This window comes from Lampetra fluviatilis, chromosome 11 (assembly GCF_964198595.1).
Source record: "Lampetra fluviatilis chromosome 11, kcLamFluv1.1, whole genome shotgun sequence".
Lineage (NCBI taxonomy): Eukaryota > Metazoa > Chordata > Hyperoartia > Petromyzontiformes > Petromyzontidae > Lampetra > Lampetra fluviatilis.
The window spans coordinates 11,486,241-11,511,525 of record NC_136285.1 but is presented as its reverse complement, the minus strand read 5'-3'; the positions used below and the strand labels follow the sequence as shown (position 1 = coordinate 11,511,525).

General features: G+C 48.6%; 1 protein-coding gene across 7 annotated transcripts in view; it reads left to right on the top strand.

Annotated features, from left to right (window-relative positions):
* FOXP2 (forkhead box P2) overlaps window positions 1-25,285 on the top strand; it is a 264,727-nt gene that overhangs the window by 142,610 nt on the left and 96,832 nt on the right. For all 7 annotated transcript variants that reach the window (XM_078860978.1, XM_078860981.1, XM_078860983.1 and 4 more), the window contains one exon: window positions 15,497-15,589. In XM_078860978.1, the coding sequence (XP_078717104.1) occupies window positions 15,497-15,589 (93 nt within the window). The remainder of the gene's footprint in view (window positions 1-15,496; window positions 15,590-25,285) is intronic.

Below are 25,285 nucleotides of genomic sequence, written 5' to 3'. Positions count from 1 at the left end.
GATTAAAGATTGACGTCCGTGGGAACGGTCACCTTGGACATAGCAGTAGAAGAGTGGTAGGGAGGTGACTGACTGCCGGTGAGCGTGTGAGTGGCTGGAGTGAATTTGGTGAGTGCCGAATCATCAATCAACCTGCCTGCATGCAAATTGTGTCGAAATGCTGCGCTGGCAGTGCTTGTGAAATGCTTAATAAAAGATGCAATTTCACTGTCGGTGATGGACCCAATCAGACTCATTTGAAAGTATTTAATTAAGATGAAACTAAAATTCCATCCTTTGGCCACTATTTTTTTGGGGCGTGGCTCCGATAAATGTGCATCATACTTACGGGCGGGACATAAATATATCCCATAACAAAAATAATATTATTATTGTAAAGACAGCACATGCTTAAAACAACTTCATCCACATGATGGAACACATTTTAAAATTGGCATTTATAAATTGCCTGGCTTGCCGTATGATAAATGCAAGACAGTGCAATTTACACTTGAATCACATTAGACGTTAAAATGGAGTGAGCATGGTTCTGATGTTGATACATCTTCAAGACCTCGCATTAACATCCTCCCTTTGGTGTGTTTTATTTTCGTGTTTTTAAAAATATTTTTTGGGAAGTGGGTGAGGGTATGTTGTGTGTTGGTTTTTTGTTGTTGTTGTTGTTGCTGCTAGACAAAAGAAAGCCGTTGCTGTTAAATGTTTTGTGCATACATAAAACATCTTCCGATGGCTAGGAGGCGAACGCCATTGAATGTTTCGGTTGTATTCAATAGAGCGCGTTCAATAATTTACCGGCAGCTAGGTCACATGTGAACATTAGCAGGCATCAAAGAACGTACAAATTGGGCCCTTTGTTGTTGCCAACACCTCCGCTGTTCTGAGCAGATACACATAAAATGATTATTAGGTCAATATGTTAAATAAATGCCTGGTATGCATATTCATAGGGGAACATATTTTTGTGTGTGTGTGGGAGTGTTTGTATATATTTCTACATTTTTTAGAACATTCCTGAATGCTTTGATGGAGTAAAGCCGCCCTTGTTTTAAGCTGAAAGGGTTTTCCTTTGGGGTCTAGGTCAAAACAGCAATAAAACACAATTCTCAGCATTAACGGAAGATGAGTTTCCTCTCTGAATATACCGCGTATTCCACGTGCAGCCGGAGTGGTGCTGCAGCGGTAGTCGCCGCACAACGCCACGAACCCAGGAGACCCGAGTTTGTCTCCCTGCCACGGCCAGTAAGTGAGTGGATTTCTGAGCTGGTCCTGAGCGCCGCCTTCACGAACCAGCGCTGGCCAGCTCAGTGAACGTGGAACGTCGTCGGGCCTACGTTGGGCCTACGTTGGGCCTATGTTGGGCCAACGGTTCTAACCACATGGCAAACATTGGTCCAACGTTGCACGTTTACTGGGAGTGTGGTGAAGTATGGTCAATAAATCCCCATTACTGACATGGCGCTTCGAGGTCATTAAACAGCAGTAGATTGAAATGGGGGTTGGAAATTATTACACAGTGTAACAATTTTTTTTTTGATCCTGGGAACTAAGTGTTATTTTCTAATTGCTTATGCCTCAAAAGTACAGAAAATGGCTATTATTCTCCACAAACTTTGCTTTTGTGACCACGACAGTGATATTTTGAAATGTAACTATTTTCAATGAGAAAACGTGGTGTGCATTTGTGTCTTTCGTTCACATAAAGTCCTGGTCACAAAAACAAAGTTTGTGGGGAATAATAGCCATTTTCTATACTTTTTAGGCATAAGCAATTAAAAAATAACACTTAGTACCCAGGAACAAATATTGTGTTACATAGTGTTATGAGTCACACCATATTTACAGTATAAATAGAACGTCTATTTTCTACCCTCATGCATTTATAGTTGCAATCTATATTTTTTATAGTATGTAGACTTGCGCGTTTTTTTTTGTTATTCGTGCTCGATTATTAAAAGTCATCATTTACAGGCTTCTTAATCCACTTTGGGAATGAAAGGCCTTCCCATTCTTGGGTTGTACATGTTTAAAAAAAAAAAAAATTCTTCACCACGCCGGTCAGAGTTAGTGATGGGCAAAGGGGCCAAGGACTGGTTCTGGTATCACTCGCCACTAATGTTAGCCATGGCCAGGAATTGAACTCAACATGCCGGGTTCAGCCTGCAGTGCGTGAACCACTGCCACCTCTCCGCCCCCAGTGATGAGTTCTCTCTCTCTCGGTTTGTCGTTCTGCTCATTACCGAGTTTTTTGTGTGACCTCGATGATGAAACTGCTCCACTCTCGGCGCTATTGGGCCTCGCAATAATATTGGTATCCTGTCCTCCCTGTTACATTTACAATACTATCTGTCTAAATGTCTCACTGCTGGGGGGCGGGGGGGGGATCGGTGGACGGGAGAGGGGGGCGGGCGGGCTAATGGGCGAGACTGAGTCCGGTTCGGATGTCGCTGACCACTCATTTTAGCCGTGGCCCAGAATTGAACTGCGGGTTGCCGGGTTCATTGGGCAGCGAGTTAACCGCTGCTTCTTGTTGAGATAATATGCATTAAATAGCGATTTAATAAATAAATAACCTGCTAAAATAACGTTCGTTTATAACCCACAGCTGTACGGGATTTTCCACGACTCACATTTCCCAGTAGCATTTATTTCACAAAGTGACCTTGGACTCGTACTGGTGTCACTCAGTCTCATCGGCAAGGTACGGTCTCATAAACTGTCGTCCCTTCGCTGTACATTTTGAGTTTTCCACTTAACGTTTTAATGTTGTGGGCAGCAACAGAGGTCAGTGCTCCCACCTCTGTGCTTCTTACCTTCACCAACCGGTACTGACCAGTGTGATGTGAAGGTCCCCTGTGACCCACACGGCCATGGGGCAGCCCTCATCCAGCAGTGGATTAACAAATGGGATGTTCGTGTACATGAACACACACGTTTCTAGCACATAAACCATCGCGTTTAAAATTCTAAATCAAAACACAGTGGTGCCCCAACGCTTGAGCACCTCGCTATGAATGCAACTGCACCTGCACGTACGTTGATGAATGTTGAACTTCTTTCGCACTGTACGTAGTCAACCGTGCTTATCGGAGGTGCCAGCATGGTGAAGTATAACACGTAGGCTTTCGCGACCAATATTATTCATAATCAACGTTTTTGGGTTTAGATCGCGTTATTTATGAATGTGTCGTAACCCTCCACCACCCGACATGGCCAATCAGCAATTCGTGAATTGCCCGATGATGCTGGATGCAATTACCAACGAAACGTCATACTCAAATTGTAAATGTTGTGGTTTCACGCTTCAACATACCGGTGGGCTAAAGCAGTGGACTATTTGTCTTTTGTCAACGTGACACTTTTTTACTGATTGGCCGTGTCGGGTGGTGGAGGGTTACGACACATTTATAAATAACGCGATCTAAACCCAAAAACGTTGATTATGAATGGTGAAGTATGGTCAAATAACACAAAACTCCCCCCGCCTCGCCCACCCGTGTTCAGCAAGGCGTGGGGGGAGGTCTTCATCCAGCAGTGGCTAGCCCAAAGGGCTCGTACGAGCGGATTATGCGTGAGCGTTACGCAGCGAGCGTGCGTGCCCTATTTCGCTGGCTACGTGACGCTCGCGCGCGTCCTGCGAGTCTCCCATGTACGACGTCGAGGGGGCCGGCAGGCCGGCGGGCGGGCGGGCGGGCGGTCGTCGCGGGGCAACTGAGAAAATTTGCCGACGGTGTCCGGGGCTATCGATCGGGGGCTCTGTCGGGTGGCTGGCGAGGAGATTACACCGGTGGTGAGATGTCCCTCGTGCGGGGGCGGGGGGGGGGGGTCAGGGGGTGTGGGGGGGGGGGCCCTAGTGCACCTCCTCGTGGCCCGTACCACCCGGTGTGGTGGTCTCTTGCGAGCGATGGGTATTGCTGCAGTGCGTTGTCAAACTGCGGCCCGCCGCAGCACGCAGTTCCCCAATGGGGGTTCTTTTTGTCCCCTGTTTTATCGATCGGAATCGGAATCTTGATTTAGACTGCACGAGCATGAGGAATCCGATGAGCTGTGAAGCTCTTTCTTCACAGGTGTCCGGTATGGGAGAGGGGGGGGGGGTCAAGCAAGTCAGGAGTGCAAAATAGAGAAAATGGTCAGCAAGTCACTAAATATAAATAATGACTGATTCCATTCATTATTTTAAAAGTCCGCTTTGATCAAGCTTGGGTAAGGCAGCAAAGACAACAAAAACAGTCCCAGACCGCACCAAGATAACGCCACACAGAAGTCCCTCAATAAAATGGCACATTAACATTGGACTATCGATAAACGGGCGTTCAAATCACATTGGCAAATGTGGCTGTATTCAGCACTGATCTGCTGCTGCCTCCAGTAACCCGTTCCGTCAACTGTTTTTGTTTGGCTGCAGTGTTCGGTCTTTTATAGTAAAATAATAATTGGCAACCCCTTATCAATGCACTGCGAGATGACGTCGTCCCCATGTTGTTTTAATTGTGGGGAGTTATTTTGGTTTAACGCTGCACGAGAGTCTTTGTCTGAATGATGAATTACTATAATGGCCATACTTCACCGTGCTGGTCAACGTGGGTTGGTGAGGTGGTGGGGGTGAGGGGCACGGCAGCGCAGGATTGTTTCAGGCATCACTCGCCGTTGATGTTAGCCGTAGCCGGGAATGAAACTCAGGGCAGTGGATTTATAGTGCAGTGCGTGATCCATTGCATCTCCGCCCCCGACCGTGTGTGGTTTATGCAGTAATGATGATAATACATTGTCACCGGATGAAATATAATCCATGCGAATGCACGCCGCCTCTCATGTGTGGCCATGAATGGGTAAACAGTGCTGCTTGTACGTGACAAGTTGTTGCTCGCGACGAGCTGCTCCCGGCGTCGCGATGTTTACAGATGTGGTAACTGACGCTGCTTTCGCGTTCGCCGCTGACGCGCTTTGAAATCGCGCCACGCAGCGCGCGCTCACCAAAGGCCGTCGGCCTTCAGGAAACGCGACGTCTCTGAACTCGAGCTGCCAGGGAGGAGATTCTGCCGTCTCAAATAGCAGGGTAAACGATTTTAAACAAGGAGCGGTAACTTTTTTTTTCTGTTGTGTTCAAAATGATCTTTTTCCTAACCCACCATCCTTCCCGCCACCCCCCACTCCCCCCCGCCCCTTTTGCAATTTTGGAGCTCTGAGACCGTAACTCGGTAATTTATCCCGGTTAGGTTTGTCCTCACGGTTGATGCTTCTTTTTATTGTCGGCGCGGTCACAGTTTCAATGTCACAAAAGCTCTTTTTAAAAAAATATAAGAAATGGGGGGGGGGGGCAGAAAGAGAAGAGAAAGAGCACAAGCTCTCTGTTTGCATGGGGTGGCATGGGGCAGGGCTGATAGCGGGCGCACCGTATATTTTGCGAGCGGCTCGTGAAGGCTCGAGGAAGATAGCAAAAAAAAATCCACAGCCCTGTGTGCCGTCATACATTAACCATTTTACCTTCGACTTCCCAGAAAGCACTGGGGAAAACACGGCTGTGGCACGGTGACCGCGCGCTTGTTTTTCCCGTCGCAGTTTGCGTCGCCGACGCCCGAAGCGACAACGTGATGAATTAAAATTTTCCGGGCGACGTGAAAAAAAACCTCTTGCGAGGAAATAGATCCTTCGTTATCTTTCCGTGGCAGAACGGTTGTTTTTTTTTACCACCGACAGCGGTTGGCAAAGTGGAACCTTTCCGTGGGTGAGAGTTTTAAGAGGGGAGAAAGAAATCTGGGGGTTTTGTTAGGCCGTCACGTTGCTTGCCGTCGCGAGGATACAATGATTTCATTTATTTATATATATTTCTCGAGCCATCCATCGTTTTTCATCAATCGCCGTGCGCACCAAATGCAAGGCGCCCATGCAACCTCGGTTTGCGTGCTGTTATTGAAAGCAATATAGGCTGCACTTGCTCCCACTGTCTTTCGAAAAGCCACAAAGAATGCTGTGAATCCTGGCAATGCGTTCATTCATAATAAGCCATGGAAATAATGACAGCGGTGTGGCAATGAAAGGATTTCGGTGCCTAAGCTGCGGAAAAGGGAATGCGTAATTAAGTTACGTGTTCCTTTAAAAGATGAATCGAATTACCCAATGATCAATAATGCTAAATACAATACGTTGTGGTGTAATGATAGATTTGTGACCGTAATTACATTATTTCAAAATGTTTTAGGTAAAAAAATAAACCGCAGCATTTCCAAGTTCATGGGATGCTATATGTCGCCACGGACAAAATAATCGCGTAAAAAAAGCCGATAATTGTACATCGTTGCGATTCATAGCGTTTGAAATTAGCAACGCTTATTAAGTTACCACTACACTGCATTACACACATCCTCCTCTCAGTCAAGTGATTTTATTTTTGTTTCTTTCTTTCATTCTTCGAAACCGTAATTCCCATGGGCTCTGTCCGGGCTCGTCCCATGGCCCATCCCAGGGGTGGAATCGCGGCGCCGCGCCGTGCCCCCTCGCCGTGCCCTCTTGCCGTGCCATCTGCCGTTCCCGCCGTGTGGCAACGTGGTGCCAATTTGGCGGGGGGGGGGGGGGCGGTTGGGTGGGGAGAGGTAGGGAAGGGCGGGGAGGCGGGAACGGGCGGTTGCGGCGGCGGTTGCGGCGTCTGATGCCGCTGGTGGTTGGCGCGGGAAGAGGAATGCGTGAGGCGGCAGGTCGCAGGTCGCAAGGTGGGGAAGGGGGTGCCGAGTCTCCCGTCTTCCCCCCCCGCCGCCCCGAGCGTGAAAACTGCGGCTCGCTCGGCCGAGCGTGGCAAATTAGCGCTGCGGTTTGCGGGCACCCAGGCTGGCCGGTCACCTCGGGAGAACGCGGTTTCGTATCGGGCGGCGCGCACGTGCGGGAAAAGAGGGGCCAGCATATAAGGAATCGGCGCCATCCACTCCACTGTTAGCCTGGCGCCCCACTTGATGCACCGTATTGAACATTTGTGCTCGTGTAGTTCTACCGTCAGCGTTCGTCCCTGCCGCGCTTTTTGCTGAAACGTCACAAGAGTGCATCAGCCACTCACTGAATTATATATTCCTCGGTGAAAATAATTCCCACATATTTTATGAGCAGAATTGATTTCGTGTTATTTAATTATTTTCCTTTAGACTTAAGATTTCGTTTTTAATAATGAATCTGGCATTCTAATGCATAAAGAATGTTCAACAAATATTTGATGTTATTTTTATTTATTTTGGGCTTGATGCACAGGAGATGTAATTTGGATTTATGCTCGTTACATGTATGCAGCATCTAATAAGGCCCGCTCGCTTAAGATAAGGAATAATCTGTCCCAATGCTTCTTGGTGCCGGTAAATTTAGCCACCCGAGTTGGCGATTACAGCACAGCAGTCCGGCACCACAAGTTCTACAACCCAACTCAAAAAGTGTACCGCCCCATCATCCCTTTCGCTTTGAAACGTTGGCACTCTGCGTGCAAAGAAAAGAAGAAAAATCCCCCGGTGTTAGACTGGACAGGATCTCAGCAGCGCATCGTTCTTAACAAAACTGGGCTTCGCTTCTGGGTCCTTGTGGCCGCTGGCAGGTTGATAAGAACTTGGTTGTTGGCCAGTAGTTGTCTGTAGAGAGGCGGCCTTGGGTTTGGATTGAACCCGCAACCCCTGCTGGGACGTGCCGTCAGAGCGCGCGGCCACAAAATAAATTAAGCGGAGAGAAAAAAAAACAAAAACAGGTGCCGTGCGTCAGCGAGTGCCATCGCCCAGATTACTCGCCATGGACCGAGGATTGCGGTGTGCACATAATGCGGCGGCGGGCGTGCGAACAGCCCTCGGCTGTGTGCGTTATGCGTCGCCCGAGCACAAAGCGAACAGAAGTGGAGGGGGGGGGGCGGTCGGGGCATCTGCGGGGGGGGCAGTTGAAGCGGGTGGATGGAGTCGTTGCAGGGGGAAGAGGAGCGACGCGTGGGAGGAGGGAGGGGTCGTTGCGCTCGGTGGTGGGGGAAGTGCGGTGGGGTTTTTTTTTTGCCTTCTTGTTGAGAGGTCAGCGGGGAAGTGCATTGTGGATGAGATGGAAACAGATGCCAGGTCAATGGAGCAAGGTCGCGTAGGAGTGGAGGGCGTGGCCTCGCTTGCTGTGCCACACCACTTGCGTTCGCAGCAGCAGCAGCGTCTGTCTATCTGCCGTCGGTCGCGTGGAGATTCTCTCTCCGAGATGGTTTTGTTTTTTTCCGAAGCGTCCGTCGCTATCGCGATGGGAAGGGAGCAACGAGTTTTAATTCGCGTTTTCTCAAGACGCGCTACGCCACCGGCCTCATAAACGTGACCGATTTGTTTACCGAATTGCATCAATTCGGCCCTTGAACGATCGTGTTGTTGACACTTCTGGAATGAAGTGCGATCTTTTCGCAAATTAATCATAAAACTGACCCATAGGATATCCATCTCTTAATGTGAAATTTAAAAAAAATTAGTCCAACGGTCTATTTTGCCCTTCTGGACCAAAGTTTCACATCAGAATTTTAAGCAAGCAGACTCTCGATCAGTTTTGACTTTCGGGATCAGGCTTGCTATGCAACCGCTGCTGGTTTGTTTGATGTTATAGCAAAGAGCAATCCATCTCCACCAGATGGTCATAGAGACTCAAATGATAATTTTGCCAAAGGCTCCGTGGGTGATCACAAGGCCTGGCTTAATGTGCTCTCCATTTGGCATTGCTCGTGGGAGCGAATCCCAGAGCAACGACAAACTAGAGGTAACTAGTGTATACAGGTTATGTACCGTACATGAACACGCCTCTGCAAGTCTACTCCTGGATGAGGGGCTTCCCCATGGCGTTGCGGGGCGGCGTGTGTTGGTGAAGGCGGTGCGCTTAGGAGTACAGCACAACGATGGGCTTTGCTGCACTATACTCTGCTGGTCGCTGTAAAGCCTCGCAGCCCTTTAACAGCCAGGTTGGGTATGGTGGTCATCCACACAAGGCCCGATCTTGTTTAGATTGGGGGTGCAGTGGTGGCGATATGTTAACTCCCTCGCCTGGTGTGCAGGAGGTCGTGGGCTCGATCCCGACCCTGATGCCTGTATATTTGGAGTTTGCATGTTCTCCCTGTGGTCATGTGGATTTTTCACCAGGTCCTCTGGCCTTTCCCCTCTGCATTTAGCAACATGCATTCAGAGTTTTTGGCTGATATCAATTTCCACGTGATAAGCCCCTTTGGTGAACTATCATTTGTGGCCAGGTAACTTCTGAAAAAGAGCTACATAGCTCAGTGGGCCTTATTTGGTAAATACAAAAAAATAGTTAAATTGATCAGATGGGATCAGGCACATCCTTGGGTGATTTGATCAATATGTACGGTGATATGTTAAGTAAATATGAAAAACTCAACAATTTGTCAATAACACTGCAACCTTAAAAGGAAATATATAATAGGTGATGTTTCGGGCATTGCCTGAAACATCGGACCTTAAAATTATTTTCACTGTAAGGCCACGACATTGTTGACAAATTAGTTTTTTTTGTTAAGTGTAGCCGTGTTTGCCGCAGCATCACCAAATAACCTGCATAGTTTGTAAATATGTGTTGTGTTAAAGTCCGCATGTCACACTCTTACAATGACGGACTCACTTGACAAATATAAAGCGCATGACACCATTTAACGCTTCATAATACCAATCGCTATGCATTATAGACTATAAACATATGTTCTCACGGACATGAATCATTCGTCATTAATGCGGAATTCTAGCAGAACATTTCTAATATACTGACGATTTCAGTAACGCTCCTTCTTTGGGGCAGAGAGAGAGAGAGACAGAGTGTGCAAGGAGACTCACTGACTCATCAGTTGATATTGGCGATTAAGCTCAGGATACATTTATAGAATTGCGTGCGTAGGAGTTGATGTTGTCCAGTTTGTTGATGTCATATGTATTCGGGCCAAGTCATCGCGACAACCAATAGAGGGCACTACCATTCACTTATTTCCTGACCCCCCCCCGCCCCCAATGAAATTGCGACTCTGATTCATGGGGTGGACATTCCCTCCTCTACTTTGCACTGCCGGTCCTGATGAAAAATAGGAAGTTTTAATTTGACACGTGAGTTAAACAGATGTATTAGTAGTTGGCATTGAGTGACCACACTCTGTGTTTTCATTGATTTCATACCCAGCTGCAGATTATGGCTACGTCTACACGTTTAGGTGCTTGGATTTTTTGTCAACATTTGGAACCTGGGGGCCCCATATCACTTAAAGCTGGCATTGATGACACGTTTGAGTTTACCGTTGCAGTACCATGGAAACACAGACGTAAGACACGTCCACAAGTCAAGATATTTGGTAAACAACCGCTTAAAACCTGACTTCATTGGTGCCAGGGAGGATTGTTCCATGCGGTCATCACTGGACGCCCTTGTGGTTGACATTTGTTGGACACTTGAGCCAGATGCTTGCCGCTTTTGGGATCCCCACCTCAATCTGGGGTTGCCACCTGTCCAGGTTTTCCGAGGATCGCCCTCTCATTGAGGTAGCTGCTGATGTCCTGGATTTTAAAAAAAATAAATCTTCCCGGGACATTAAAAAAGTCTGGGGGGGGGGGGGGTTTGTCAGTATTGTGAAATATTATTTTTCTTTTATGGTACGTCCTGGTGTTGTTGCAAATCAGTAGTGGCAACTCTTACCACATTCTGTGGGCAAACCGGTCACAAATAGCAGGTCTCACCCATTTGGTCACGGAACCAAAATGTGCCCGGACTTGTTCCCTGGGAAAAGAGTTGGATCCTTGTTTTTGTTAAATGTTCACGGTCCAAATTAACTGTCCAATCGTAAACAGTATCCCAATGAACAGTATACTAAATAAATAGTATGCCAATAGTGTACCACGTCGCCTTGTAAAGAGATCTGTGTGATATTTAAGAGTGTCCTTTCGTAAAGATTTTATTTGAAACAAACAGGAACCGATTGTAAAAATAAATACATCTGTTTGTGACCGAACGGAGTTTTCCCATGCTTGCAGACTTTGTTTGGTGAAACGAGTGGGTGCAGCTTGTAAAAAAAGATACGGCGCTCAGTACTTTTTAAACATTTTAAATAAACACGTGGGATTGCATGATGACGGAGTGGACGGAGGAACAATTATTGTTGATGATGTCCTTTATCTACACTGGCAAATCCTCGTTGAGTCTCCACACATTTTTAGAGGGTCTTGCCGCATTGCAATGTTTGGCCATTCACAAGCAATGAGTGGCTTTGCACGCATCAAGGGAATATAAAAAAAAATTAAGCAATAAGCCGCCTTTAAAACAAAACGAGTGCACAACTTAAGTAGGATGATGATGCGTTTGTGAAACAGTGCAACACAAGCCACTGGGAACAGTTTCCTCAATTCTCAAAATCCCAGTAAACAACTTAATAACAAAACGGTGTTTTTTTTCACACAGTTTACATTTTCACACGTTTCTCTTAATCTTGATGCGTTCCCTTTGGCCATGTCAGTGGGTGTGTTGTTTTCAAATGAAAATCATTCTGTGTGTGCGCGCGTGCGTTTGATCGAGTACACACATGCAGTAGTGTAGTGGTTAGCGCGCTGCGCTACGAACCCAGCGACCCGAGTTAGATTCCCGCTCACGGCCAACACCAGTGACAATTATCTGAACAGGTTCTGGGGCTCCCCTAGGTCCACTCAGCCTCAAATATATATACATGATGCAGTGTATAAACATCGCCACTCGGGAGACAAAGGCAGCCGGGCGTGGTGCTGGCCAGCCACCCCCTCGTGTGCCGTACCTCCTTCATAACAACACTTGCCCCAGCAGTGTATTCGACTATGCAGGGGATCTTTATCTTTTTTTGAGATAGAGATGCATTGACAGTCCTTTTGCACTTGATAGTGGCACCTAAACGTTCTTGTCAACTAATGTGCAAAGCCATACCTACCTGTGCACTTATTTATTCCTCGCCGTGTCAATTCAACCTTCCACAGCCTGCGCTAATATAAAAAGCAAGGCACGCTAAGAGTAACATAATTGAAACTGTAACCGTGCTTGATGCGTGTTTTATGACACATGCTCTCATTTTCAAATTTAGAACGTGGCTCATTCATCCGTTGCAAAACCTAAGCGCAGAAGAAAGACAGGGACACAGGGAGAAGATATTAGGGTGAGCTCACTAAAAATAAATCTGTTGAAATAAATACCCCCGTGGCATTTGTTGTGGCGAGTCAAGAGAGTTTGCCAGAGACCAACAGGCAGATGAACAAACAAAGGCGCTGTTACGAGACACAGCGGACTGCATTGTTCCGTGTTTGCTCAGGACCCAGGGCTTAGCTGCAGGAACGCAAATTCCTAAACAAGCCGGGCGGGCGGCGGCTGGCCGGCAAAAAGAGGGTACGGGAGCCGCTGCGGCAGGAGCAGCTGCCGTTTAAAAATGTACCGTTCAAAATTTCACGACGGCGACGCGGGACCGTGAGCAACCCTCGCTTTGGCGGTGTTGGGGGGCCGGTGGGTGTGGGACCCCCCCCATCCCACACCGCGCTTTTACGAGGCGCGCGAGATTGACGCGGAGGCGTCGCCTGACCCAGCGTTGCGCGCCGCTCGCCACCCGTGTGTGTTTATCCGATCAACTGTCACTTACCCCACGCGCGGCTCCTTGTTTGAGGGGAAATTGAGAAATTGCTCGCCGCCGCGTCGCCGGGGCGCAGCTGACAAACTGCCTCCCCGTGACTCGCGAGCAACCAACAAGCAAACGGCCCCGGCGCCGTAACCCGTTCCTCACCCGCCGGTGCCGTTTGCCGTTGCCGCAAGCGAAGGCCCCGTTGCAGGGTTTTTTTTGCCACCTGTGCAGTTTCACCGTGCCATGTAAACGATGCGGGCACACGTGACACACGTCAGCGGGTCCGAGACATTCGGTAAACAACCGCTGTCACCCTGACTTCGTTGGTGCCAGGCAGGATTGTTCCATGCGGTCATCGTTGGCGGGCCTTTTGCTTGGCTTTTGTTCGACTCTTCAGCCAGATGCTCGCCGCTTTTTGGGATCCCGCCTCTCGCTCTGCGGTTGCCACCTGTGCTGGCTTTTTCAGGATCGCCCTCTTTTTTACGTAGCTGTCCAGTAATCTGAGACTTCCCGGGACGTTAAGAGTCCCGAGAATTTTGTCAGTTGCGTAAAAATGCAGCATTCGAGACAATGCATTTACGCGTAGATCTCTGCTTCCTGGTATTGTCAGATATTCTTCTTCCCACGGTATGTCCTATTTTATTTGGACACAATCACCCTCAGGGGTGGCAACTCGAAGTGCGTTTTTTTTAAGTGTACGGAGGACCACATCCGTGATGATTCCTCAGGACAAGTTTTAATTTCTCGGGGTAAACAGAAAATATTACAAACCTATTGCGGCATTTCTTCTTTGCCCGACGCCAGCCCTGGACTTGGGCACAGACGGCGAGCGACTTCGTTATAAATGGGGACAAAACAGATGGAACTAAGCTCATCGCCGATGGCCAAGAGACGTTCTCGGCTAAACGGAAACGCTATCGAGGCGGTGACCACGAGTGATTTAGGGAGAGGAAAGTCGAGGCAATTTCAGCAATTGCAGAAGTGAGATTGATTGCGACTGCCAAGCGTCGGGGCCAACGACTGCAGGCACAGGACGGCCTTGGTGCTTGGTTAGGTGGATGTTGTGTGATGATGATGATGATGACATTACGGAGCCATTAAATAGAGAGCCTCGCAAAACCTCCCTTGGTTTGTTGTGGAAAGTGAGAAATCGTAGCTGCGAGTGATTCCTTGCGATTTTTCCTTTCCTTCGAAAAGTCCTGTGTGGAACAAAAAAAACACTTGAATTAAGACACGCCAACAACGTACGCAGCCGGCCCGTGTTAAATGCCGACGTTGCCAATATCTCACCTGAGCCTGTAATTACCTGGGCAGGACCCCAATACCAGGATGTCATGAAGCTAACTTTGCTCAGAGGTGTGTCTGTTGTGCGTGAGTGTGCGGTTTCTTTTTTTTTTGGTAACACCACCTCTGGCAAGTTCTTTGCCATTCATCTTTTTTTTTATATATGAAAAAAACCCGAGGATTAAGATGCAACTTTGGTGCCAGAAATACATACGTGTACATTTTAAATGGTCTCTCTGAAGCGAGAAGAGGGATAAAACAATGATCAGGGTTTTACAGTTGGATGTAGGTTTGACAGTTTGAAAGTTATTACTGTTATTACACAGCTTTCACGTTGTGCCGGTAATTAAGAGGTGGCGTGGAGAAATCTGTGAGATCCCCTGAATATGCCCCCGCCTGCCCCCCCCCCCTCTTGTTTCCACCTGGTTCGCAAAATGCACGTCCGTCACAACGGCGAGAGTGGTGGGAACCCTTCGCAGAGTGGCCCCGTGCCCGCTTGGCTGCTTTTGCCCTCGGTCAACAAGTGTTTGTGGCCGCCGTGATTATTATCGCAGATTTTTCGCGATGATGGATGAAAAGTGCCCGGTGGGCTCCCTCGCAGTGGCGACGGGCCCCGCGGAGCACAAGAGTTATTTATTTATTTACGTGTTCCACTTCGCAATTGCCCCCCATCCCAGGTGTGTCTCGCCGCTGTCAATATGAATAAAACATAAACCCATTTCCCCACCAATTAGCTCCGCTGGGCACACCTGACCGGGGAAATCTGGCAAACATGGGACGCTCTGCCGCCCCCCCCCGCCCCCCCCCCACGTCCCCCCCCCCCCCACCATCTCCCTCCCCCGTGGGTTCCTTGTGATGCCCGATGGCATTGGCCAGAGATCGCCATTTGACACATTTAATTCCCCACGCGTCTGTACTTGTCTGTGTGTGTGTGACGATGTGTGTGTGTCTGTGGGGAGCAGTAGTGTATAGTGGTTGATGCACTGAGCTATGGACCTGGTGACCTGAGTTCGATTCTCAGCCACGTCTAACATCAGTGGTGATTATCTGACTTGGTCCCAGGACTCCCCTTAAATGAGTACCTGGTGCGATGGGTAAACATCAGCACTGGGGGATAGATACGGCTGGTTGTGATGCTAGCCACAACAACCCCTTGTGTGCCATCCGGCCTTAATAGGCACTCCGTCATAACACTTGAAGCAACAGTCTATTGAAGGCTATACTGGGGTAGAGTCTTTGCCTTTGTCTGTGTGTGTGGGGTGAACATTGACAATGTTAGAGCTCTAGAATTCAATCCCAACGATCTGGGATAGATTCCTGGCCACGCAAAACATCTACGGCATTTTGGTATTCGAACCTGTCCTGGGCCTCTCCTGGGTCAACTCAACCTCAAATTAGCACCGAATTCAGTGTTGCAAACATTTGCATTGGGGTGGCTAGCATGTTAATAACCACACTGCTCCATCGTGCATGTTGGCAGCCTTAATAGATGCTCATTATTATCAACAACACTTGTCTGCAACAGCCTCTGAGCCTAAAGTTGGAATCTTTGTCTCTGTGCGCACGTGTGTGTGTGTGTGCCCGTGTGTGTATACGCGCGTGCGTGTGGCTACGCCAATGCAGGCACTGCAGGCGATGGCTCGGCAGTATCTCCTGCAGCACCAAGCCGCGTCACTCAAGCCACAGAAGGTCAACGACAAGCAGCCCTCCCTGCAGGTGAGCCCCCCCCACCCCCCTCAATATAAAACCCCAACCCTCGGGGTCACTGGGCAGCCACAGCCAATAGGCGGCTGGCTTTTTTGTGACACAGACTGTTGGGGAAAGTTTCTGTGAGCGAGCACCTATGAAGGCCAGCACGGCACACGAGAGGGTGGGTGGCCAACACCGCGCCCGGCCGCCTTTGTCTCCTCAGTGGCGATGTTTACACACCACACCAGGTACTCATTTGAGGCCGAGTCGACCTAGGGGAAGCCCATGACCGGATCAGATAATCTGTCACTGGTGTTGGCCATGGGCGGAAATCGAACCCGGGTCGTCGGGTTCATAGCGCGGTGCGCTAACCGCGACACCACCGCACACACACACACACACACGTGCGCCTTAGTGCCACATGGGGCATGCACGCACGCGCGCGCGTGAGTGCGCGATTGGGTCCGCAGGGCGATCGCGTGCCAAGGAGACGCGGCTGTGTTTTTGTGTCTTGAGCTGCTCTTTGCGCTCGGGCGCGGAAGGGCTTGATTTGACGAGTCGCTCTTCGTGAATCGCCGCGCGTGCAAAAAACCCAAAAAACACCACGCCGCTGCCGCCAGGAAGAGGGCTGCGACCGGTGGACTGCAGCGACGAAAGCGCAACGAGCGCCCAAGTAATCCTTTCTGTTTGTGATAATTGGCAAAAGTGTTGTGGATTTTGCAGTCAGCTCAAAGGCGGCGGTGGGTGAAGAGTCGAGATGCGTTCGCTCGTGCTTGCCGAGGGAGCTCGTGCTGGGCGCTGCTATAATGGAGACAGAGGCCTCCCGAAGGGCGTTTCACAGACTGCTGGGGCAAGTGAAAAACTATTAGACTCTTTTTATTTGACCAGGTAAGGCCCACTAAGCTATGTAGCTCTTTTTGTGGAAGCGACCTGGCCACAAATGATCGCCCAATGAAGTAGTGGCTTATCACTTGGAGATGTATAGTGGCAGCCAAATGCTGTTTATTCCACATGCGGAGGGGGAAAACACGGAGGACCCGGAGAAAAATCCACGCGACCATAGGGAGACACGCAAATTCCAAATATACAAGCGTCGGGGTTGGAATAGAACCCACAACCTCCTGTACACCAGGCACGGTGCACAGAGTTGTGGGCATTGCCGGCGTCACGCCTGGTCGTCTCCCCAGTGCTTATGTTCAAGCACAGCACCAGCTACTCGTTTAAGGCTGAGTCGACATAGGGGCAGGTCCAAGACCGGTTCCCCTGTCACTCGCCACTGAATGTGTGCGTTCTGTAACGCACACGTACATACGTGCATACACATACGTGACTCACCGTGGAAAATAAATGACGTACTCATTGCACAATGAACTCATGCGCCGCTCTGCATAGATTAGCAGTGCACTGCTGCCTGCACGGAAGGGTGGTCTCTTACGAATGGGATGATCTCCAACTCTGTCCGATCGTTATTGTGCAATCTATTGTCCAAATCCCTGTACCCTATCATCATCATCCGCCATTGTCTATCCACTGCTAGATGAATGCCCCCCCACCCTCCCACCTCCGCCCACCATTGCCATTTCGTATGTTCCATTGCCGCTAAGATCCATGAACCCATCCAAAAGCTCCGTCTTCACAGTGGGTCGTCATCTTTTGGGCGCATTCTCTCCTTCCATCACGCGTCACATCCATCCTGTCGCCGGGAAAAGTGGCGATGGTGCTGGCGGGAGATTACTTTATGAATTGCGTTCGTGCTTTCAAATGTATACTCCCTTCCATTTGTTTTAACGGTATTCCATTGTGAATCGAAGTAAGGGTGCCTTGCATGGCGGATCTAGGCCAGAAGGTGGCCGCAGATTAATTCCAATTTTTAATTTGACTTGACTCATCCATCGGCCGTCATCGTGTCCAGCGACGTAATCCTGTGCGAGCCCATTCACTTTTCTTATTTGTCAAAGACTCTGCGCCCTTTTTTTGGTGTTTGTTCACTAATTCACCTTTACCTTATGCCCTAAACAAGAGTGTGGCATATTTAGTTTCACTTTATTGCATTGGAGACCCTAAGAGAGCAAAGTTTTTAACGAGTTGCTGTGTCCAGGTGCAACGCCCACACTAAACGCGCTACAGTTTTTAGCTTAATGCAGGCACCACGTAAAGCGTATAATTGCCTGCATTATTGCGGTCTAGTCGGGGTGGCTGGCTGTCTCAGGAAGCTAATGCTCTTGTCGGGGCACTGAGCCAACACTTCTGGGATTTTGGGTTCAAGCCTTGGGACGGGCACACTCAGAGATGCAAAGCTTTTGAGTTGCAATGGTGCTATATGAACGCTTTTGAGCCCATCGGCTGAGTTTATTTTATTTTTGTTACATATATATCGTTTCCTTTTTTGGTCTCCAGCCACCAATTTTAATCTCATCTCAATTGTGATTTTGGCGTTAACAGACGAAGCGTCCGTTTCGGTTCTCTCACCGAGCAGTTTGGGGGGCCCTTTTGTTTCGGAGAGAACGGGTCCATGGAAGCGGACGCCGTGGCGCTACCCGAGTGGCCCAACGTGGGTGGCAGCACCTACCCCCGCCCACCACTCTGCCACGGAGAGTAATGTTCGTAGTCGCATGGCAGTCAAATTGATGGGTTCTAATTTTCAGAGCTGGAATTTAGCCTAATTAAGTGGAGAACAAGATTAAAAGCGGTGGCGGAGGGGAGGGGAGGTTGTGTGTGCAGTCATTGGAGACTGGACTAAGGCCATCAACTCACTCAGCTTGAGAACCCAGTTTGATGAGAGGCATTTGAAATCTGGATTGCGAACTCAGAATCTCAGTGGTGCCAGCTTAGCCACCTATCCCCCTCTTCTCACTTTGCTGATTTTTATCAAAATAAAGCGAAATGCAAACACGTTGTGCAAAATACCATCATCACGAAGCAATGCTTGACCATTCCCATTGGCGCACCATGGAATACCGGATAGGAAGGTCATTGAGTTAGATGCTGGAAGAGATCACAGCATGTCAGCATGGGAACCATTCCTGTGCAAAGGTAGCACGGCCACTTTGAGCTGCAGCAAGCAGAATCGCATCCTGAGCGGGCACGCAGGATGATATACACACGGAAAATGAAAACCATAAAGTACATCGCGGTTAGAAAACACCGAAAAAAATTCAATTGTTTGCAAATGAAGTACAAATAGCATGTTTAGTGGAATCTGTTTAACCCACATTAGTTCTCATTTAGACACTTACCCAGCGAGAGAAAGAGAAAAGCGAAAACCCGCTGCAACTAATTAATGTTAATTGATAGGGAGGGATGCCACAGAATGGAATTAATGACATTATTACCATCTGACAGCATTTAGTTGATTAAGATTTAAAAGGTCAGCTTTTATGAGGAATATTGATGGCACGCTGTTAATGATATCTGCTTGTGTGCTAACGACATCTTGCCCACAGACGCTTGCTAACGGCGGGCTAATGCCACCCGCACTCCTCGAACGCCGATTATCAACGCGAAACAGAGCCGCTGAAGCAACGTGCCAGGCGTGTGCACGACTCATTGAAGGCGTGGGTCTGGGCCGATTGTTGAGAGGCATACGCGGTTTTTCGTCGGGCGAATGCGAGCGCTTGGGCACCAACGGTCAAAAGCGGTCCTTCTTTGTCTTTTTATTCTTCTTCGCGCGTGCGTTGCGCATACGGCGCCGCCGTCAGACTCCGCACGCAGTGGCCGGCTGACACCTCAAGCTTACTTCGTTTCGCCAGTTTGAGTTGCCGTTCTGGAGATCGGAAAGATGGTCAATCGACGATTGGTCGCCGGGTTTGATGTCATCAGTCGTGACTTATTACTTTACGGAATGGGCCGCGCGAAGGCTTCCATCTTCCACTCCAGGTGGGAACTCTAGAGACCGGGATGAGTCTCATTTGCGTCCGTGACCTGGGGAATTAGTCCGCCAGTAGGGGGCGATGATTGCTTTGTGTATAATCCTAATTGAAACATTTGCAGGCAAATTGTTTAATTATGGAAAATTATGGGCTGTCATGTCGGCACACATTGGCCTACCCTTGCAAATGACATCAGGGGATCTTTAAAGTCCACTATGGAGACGTGCGGTCCATAGTAGTATGATGGTTCTAACACCTGCAGTATTAATCAAGGGCGCCACTGAATTTGAACCGCAAACCTCTGCAACGAGCGGCATACGCACTATCGCTAGGCTGTGCCACCGCCATTTAATCTGCTCGCCGTGTAGATTTGTGAAATTCCCATACCCACCGGGCTGCGATTTCACCAGGAGATGGAAGTACAGCAAGTAGGTTTGTGAACTCGTCTGCATGACACGGCTCAACCTCTTGTTGATCTCATACAGACTAAGATGCTGATCCTGCCCGTGTGATTTTGAGGCATTGGCGGTTTCTTTTTTGCATTTCATGATTATTAGGCTGGAATTGGGGGCTGGTTATAAAGTCAACAACCAGTACCCAGGGGTTGAACGCTTTGAACCGTGACATGGCCAGGGGATGGCAGGATAAGTATGGATTGAATCTATCCGTGTGGATATTTGAGTACTCTTCCCTATGGGTTTATCCAGGTTCTATTGGTATCCGCTTACAAACAATCAGTAATCGAATTGGCCATACATCCAAATGTAGGGCCCTCCTCCAAAAGAGTTGTGAGACTCCGCAAGGCTTTCCTGCGTACAAAAAAAGCCAAGTTATTATTATTGCTGTGCGTGGATTTATGGCGCAGTGGTTAGTGTACTGCGCTGTTAACCTGGTGACCCGAGTTCTATTTCCGTGCGTGGCTAACACCAGCGCTGAGTGATATCTCAAACGGTCCTGTGTAATCACCCCCCCCCCTTTACAAACCCATACTGACTGGTGTGGTGAAGTATAGTCAAACAACCCCCACAATTAACACGGAGATTTTCAAATAAAAGTGAGTTTAAAAGGTTGTAGGTGTTTATTTTTACACTATTATAAACTGCAGTGGCATTTAGCGCTCCCCTGTGTTTAATTGTATGTGGTCCATATCAAGCTAATCGGAAAGAAAGGAAGAGGGGGTAATGTTATTCCAATCTCCATCTCATCTGGTGCTCGGTGCTGGTTGAGCTGTGGCTAGATCTAATTTATTGAAAACATGCAAATTAATTTTCTTTTAGGCAAGCAAAGTTGCTGTCAGTGGCAGGTAATGTAGGTGTAATTACATACAACAAGCGCAAGAAAACCTGCTCCTGAATCTCTATTACAAAAACCGCTCTCATTCCATCACCTCCACCGGTGAGATCGTAACAAAAATGTTTTCGTCCAAAAGCGGTGTCTGCCTTAGAGCGTTGTCTCAAATTAAACAAAAAAAAACTCAGCCAGACAGATATTTAATGCAGATAATGCGCGCGCAAGTGTGCGCGTGCCACGCTCACACGCGCGCGCGCGCGCGTTTTCGCACGTGAGGTTAAGTGTGCAGCCGGGAAATTGAGAGCGGGACAAGCTATCGAGGTGAAGCGCATCGTGTCGGTTAGCGGCGGCGGCGGCGGCGGTGGTGGTGGGGCGGTACGTTAGTCTCTCTGGGGACCCGGATTCTGTCCGCGGGTCGCGGGGTGAAAGTGACAAGAGAGCCCAGACAAAACACAGCGCCAAGCAGAGGAGACAGGAAGACATATCCGCGTCTGGTTGGGGCCTTGCGGGGGGGGGGGTGTGCTCTTGGGCGGGGTGTCATTGTGTCGTTGGTTCTCTCCCGTGGGGGCCACTCATCTCCAGCGTCTGCCCCCACTTGCCTGTGCCCCCCCCCTTCCACCCCCACAGCCTCACCCAGCCCCAGCCCCCACGGGCCGCTCGTTACGCTCCTCCTACGCATCCTCCTCTCTCCACCCCAGCAACACTCGTCCACCGCCCCTCACCATCCAACAGCCGTCGCCCTGCTTTCACTTTCGTGCGTGCGTGCGCACATTGAGCGGTGGCGGTGATGGCTGGGGGGGTGGGGGGGGGCTTTGCGTCGGACGCTCGGTGTGTCGTGTGGAGCACGGTGGTGCATGCGCGGTCACAGGCTCGCGGGCGCCTGCCGTGCGTGATTGCATCGAGCCGTGTTTGTCCGCAAGCCGCTCCGACAGGCAAATGCCTGAAAGCAATTCCACAGGAGAAACAGATGCCCAAAACAAACGTGAAAATTCATAACCCCTTACACTCCGGACATGATACATCTCGTGAGTGTTTTTTTTCCACCCCCAATTTCTTTTGTCAGTCATTGTGTGTACGCTTGCATATCAAACTGCCGGGGTCTTTTTTTTCCAGCGTCAATGTTCAGATCTTGTTTCCAGCAGGCCTGAACCGGTTTTTTTTTTGCTGTCGCTGCTGTCGCTTACCTTTCACTGTCATTACTTCAAGTGTTGCTCGAAATAATGGGACACATTCTTTTAAGTTCTATTGGACTGCCGTTCATGCTGTCAGAATCCGACAGAATGAATTGTCTAAGTCATAGAAAAATATTGCTATCATCTCCCATCCATGACTAACTCACATTAGGTAGAGTAACTGTTCACTTCCCCATTTTCTTAGGCCCTCTGTGATAAGCCATAATCCCTGCTATTTATCCACCAAAGGAAGCCTTAACTCTGGGCAAGGTGCAGTCCGGACATATCCTTTATGATCTTATTAATGCCGGCATTTAGGACAATGCCTGCACGTTGCTTGAAAAAATAGAAATGTAGCATTTCTGCATCACTGCTTTTAATTTTAAAAGTGCCTGTTATTAAAACATATTTTAGTACACCACCACGCGAATCGGATGTAGAGCATTATTTAGGGTCACAATTAAGGAATACAAAAAAAGAAAATAAGTTTCACCTCCTCCCCACATATTTATCTATGCACGTAAAAAATGTAACCCTTTTATTTTTTATACAACCTGCACTGCCTTCTGGGAGTGCATAAAATAAGCAGTATTGGTTAAATCCAAGCAAACTCTGACCCTGTGTCGACATTCAGTGTCTCATTAGCAGTTAGGCTTGCTTGCACCATTGCTGGTGAACCACGCAATTTTTGGCAAGGACGTTTCCTGTAATACATTTGCTATTGATTGTGTTGTGTATTAAATGGCAAAAAGAGGTCTTTTTCTGCAGGGCTGCTGCGGTTAATGCAGACATGATTCCTTGCAAAATGTTTCTGTTTGGTGTTTTAACATCTTAACACCACTGGTGTTTTATTGCCAGAAAGGGTAAAACCTATTATTATATTTTGATGCTGGCAAGGGAAGTCCCACAATGTAGCTGCTCACCCCGAACTCTCAATGTCCTGATAGTGCATCGTCTTCGTGCTGTTCGCCTTTTGGCGTCCTCTGGTCGAACACTGTTTGAGACGAGGCTCTAATAAAGAAAGCTGTCTCTGGTGTGGACTAATCGGTTTCAAAGACAATGCATCACATATTAGCAACGCATGTTTTCTTGTTTGCATGTTCACCACAAGTATAAGTGGTTAATGCAGACATGATTGCTTGCAGAAGGTGTCTTGTTCGGTGTTTTAACATCTTAACACCGCTGGTGTTTTATTGCCAGAAAGGGTCAAACCTCTTATTATATTTTGATGCTGGCAAGGAAGGTCCCACGATGGCCTGCTGTTGCTGTTTACAGCGCAGTCTCTCGGCCTTGTTGTAAAGGTCAGAAAGTACTCGAGACAGCTGGGGTGGCGCTGGCCTTTATCTGGAGATAGCAAAGGAGCTGTGTTGTTTCAGAGGGACAGGTCGGCTGTGCCTAAGCTTTATGAATAATGTGAACTTATCAGCAACGGCTATCTTCTTGCCATTGCATATAGATTTTCACGTGTTGGGGTAGGAGGGGGGGGCGTTGCATTGTGTGGAGTGAGGCTCACTGTGGATAAACAATAGCTTCCTTAGATTAAGGCTGGACTGAGCGGCCGTGGCCATTATTGACTCGTTTAATCGCAGGGAGGTTTTTTTTGGCGCTCATAACAGTAAGCATTAAAACAAAAACAATACAAAAAAACACAAAAGAGCCAGTGGCACCCTCTTTTGATAATGAAAATGTGAAAAATAGTTTTAAGGGGTCTCGAAGGTTCAGGATGTGCTTTTTAGCTTAAGCGATAAAATATGTGGAATGATAACACCCCCAGCTTTCATCAAATAAAACAACCGTGGGCTGGAATGTTAAACAAAACGAAAGACTCTGGGATGCTTTTCACCAGAGGCCTCTCCCAGCCATCCCTCTCTCTCTCTTTTTCGTTCTCTAAACATCGGCAGGAGCATGTATACTGGAGAATACCCGCATACACTGGACACACAATCACGTTTGGCCAAACATCCACTCTCTCAGGCATCTTCCCTGAGTGAAGCCCACAGTTGCTAAGCCCTAAACATCCAAACATCTCACACCCACACAGAGCTTGCTTTAAAAAAATAAATAAAAACATTTCACAGCCATGATTTCATTTTGTATAAGCACACACAAACACATGAGGTCACACTGTAATTACGCGTAGTGTTTTTTTTTTATCATCGATACTGTAATGACGCCCTGCACAAGTTCACAGACGGGGGGGTGGAGGGGGGGCAGCGGTGGTGGTGGCGGCCTCCGCTTTGCGGATGCAACTTCAGGAGAGCGAGGAGGACGAGGAGGAGGCTGGCTGTGTTGCACCAGCTGGGCGCCGAGAGGGCGGCGGCGGCGGCGGTGGCGGCGGCTTTAATAGTGGCCTCATTTCTGCGCATCCCTCGCCTGTCACCGGCGCGGGGCGTGATGCATGGGCCCGCTCCCGCAGTCGATACGGCGTTTACGCACACGGTTAACCTTGATGTCTTCCCACTCCCCGCGCGTTACGCTCCGTGCGCCCGCGTCCGCTTTTCGGAGAGGGAGCGAAAACCGATCGTCGCCCAACCCCCCCCCCCCGCCCCCCCCGTCGTGGGCAAAAAAAATTGACACAATCCGCGACTCTGATATCATCATCATCATCATCATCGTCGTCGTCGTCATCGATTATTCACAAATGTTACGCCGTATAATGTTGCAGAGACGGCGGAATGATTTTTTTTTACATCCGTGGAGGAAAGTGACAGAGAGAGCAGCCGCTACCATGTCTTGTCATGGAACAAAAAAGCCATCAAAGCTATTACTATGATATCATCATGATCATCGCCATTATCGCCATCATCATCATCCTTATGATTCTTTCCAAGTATAATGTAATGTTGTTGCAGAGACGGTAGATACATTTGATTTGGAATTGACCACACGGTAAATGGAGAGGGCGAACCAATAGTAATCATTATTCCAGTATCATCATCATCATCATCCTGGTCATCATCGTCGTGAGTTTTTACAAGTCGTCGATAACGTCGCGGAGGCATCGGATCGATTTCTGTTTGAATGTCCGCATGGGCTCGAGAGAGAGAGAGAATTCCTCCCGCACAAAAAAAGAAAAAATATCCCATTGAAAGCCTGGAAACGTCGCCGCGTCGCCACGGTTTATTACCGGACTTCCCGGTGCGGTGCGTAATCAGCCCAGCACATGATGGGGACACATTAGCCGTACAAGAGTCAATCTGTTTACAATTAACGCGGCGCCGATTTAAGCCGGGCCCCGGGTATTGACGAGGAGTACAAAGTGTGCCTTTTGTATAATTGTACGATCTTCGTGTCTTGTTAAGCTCGCTCAGATTTTGAGCCGTAAAGTGAGTGCACCTCAAATAAGTCACGCTTGCGATTAAGGACATTAATAAGTAGCAGCTTTAATTATT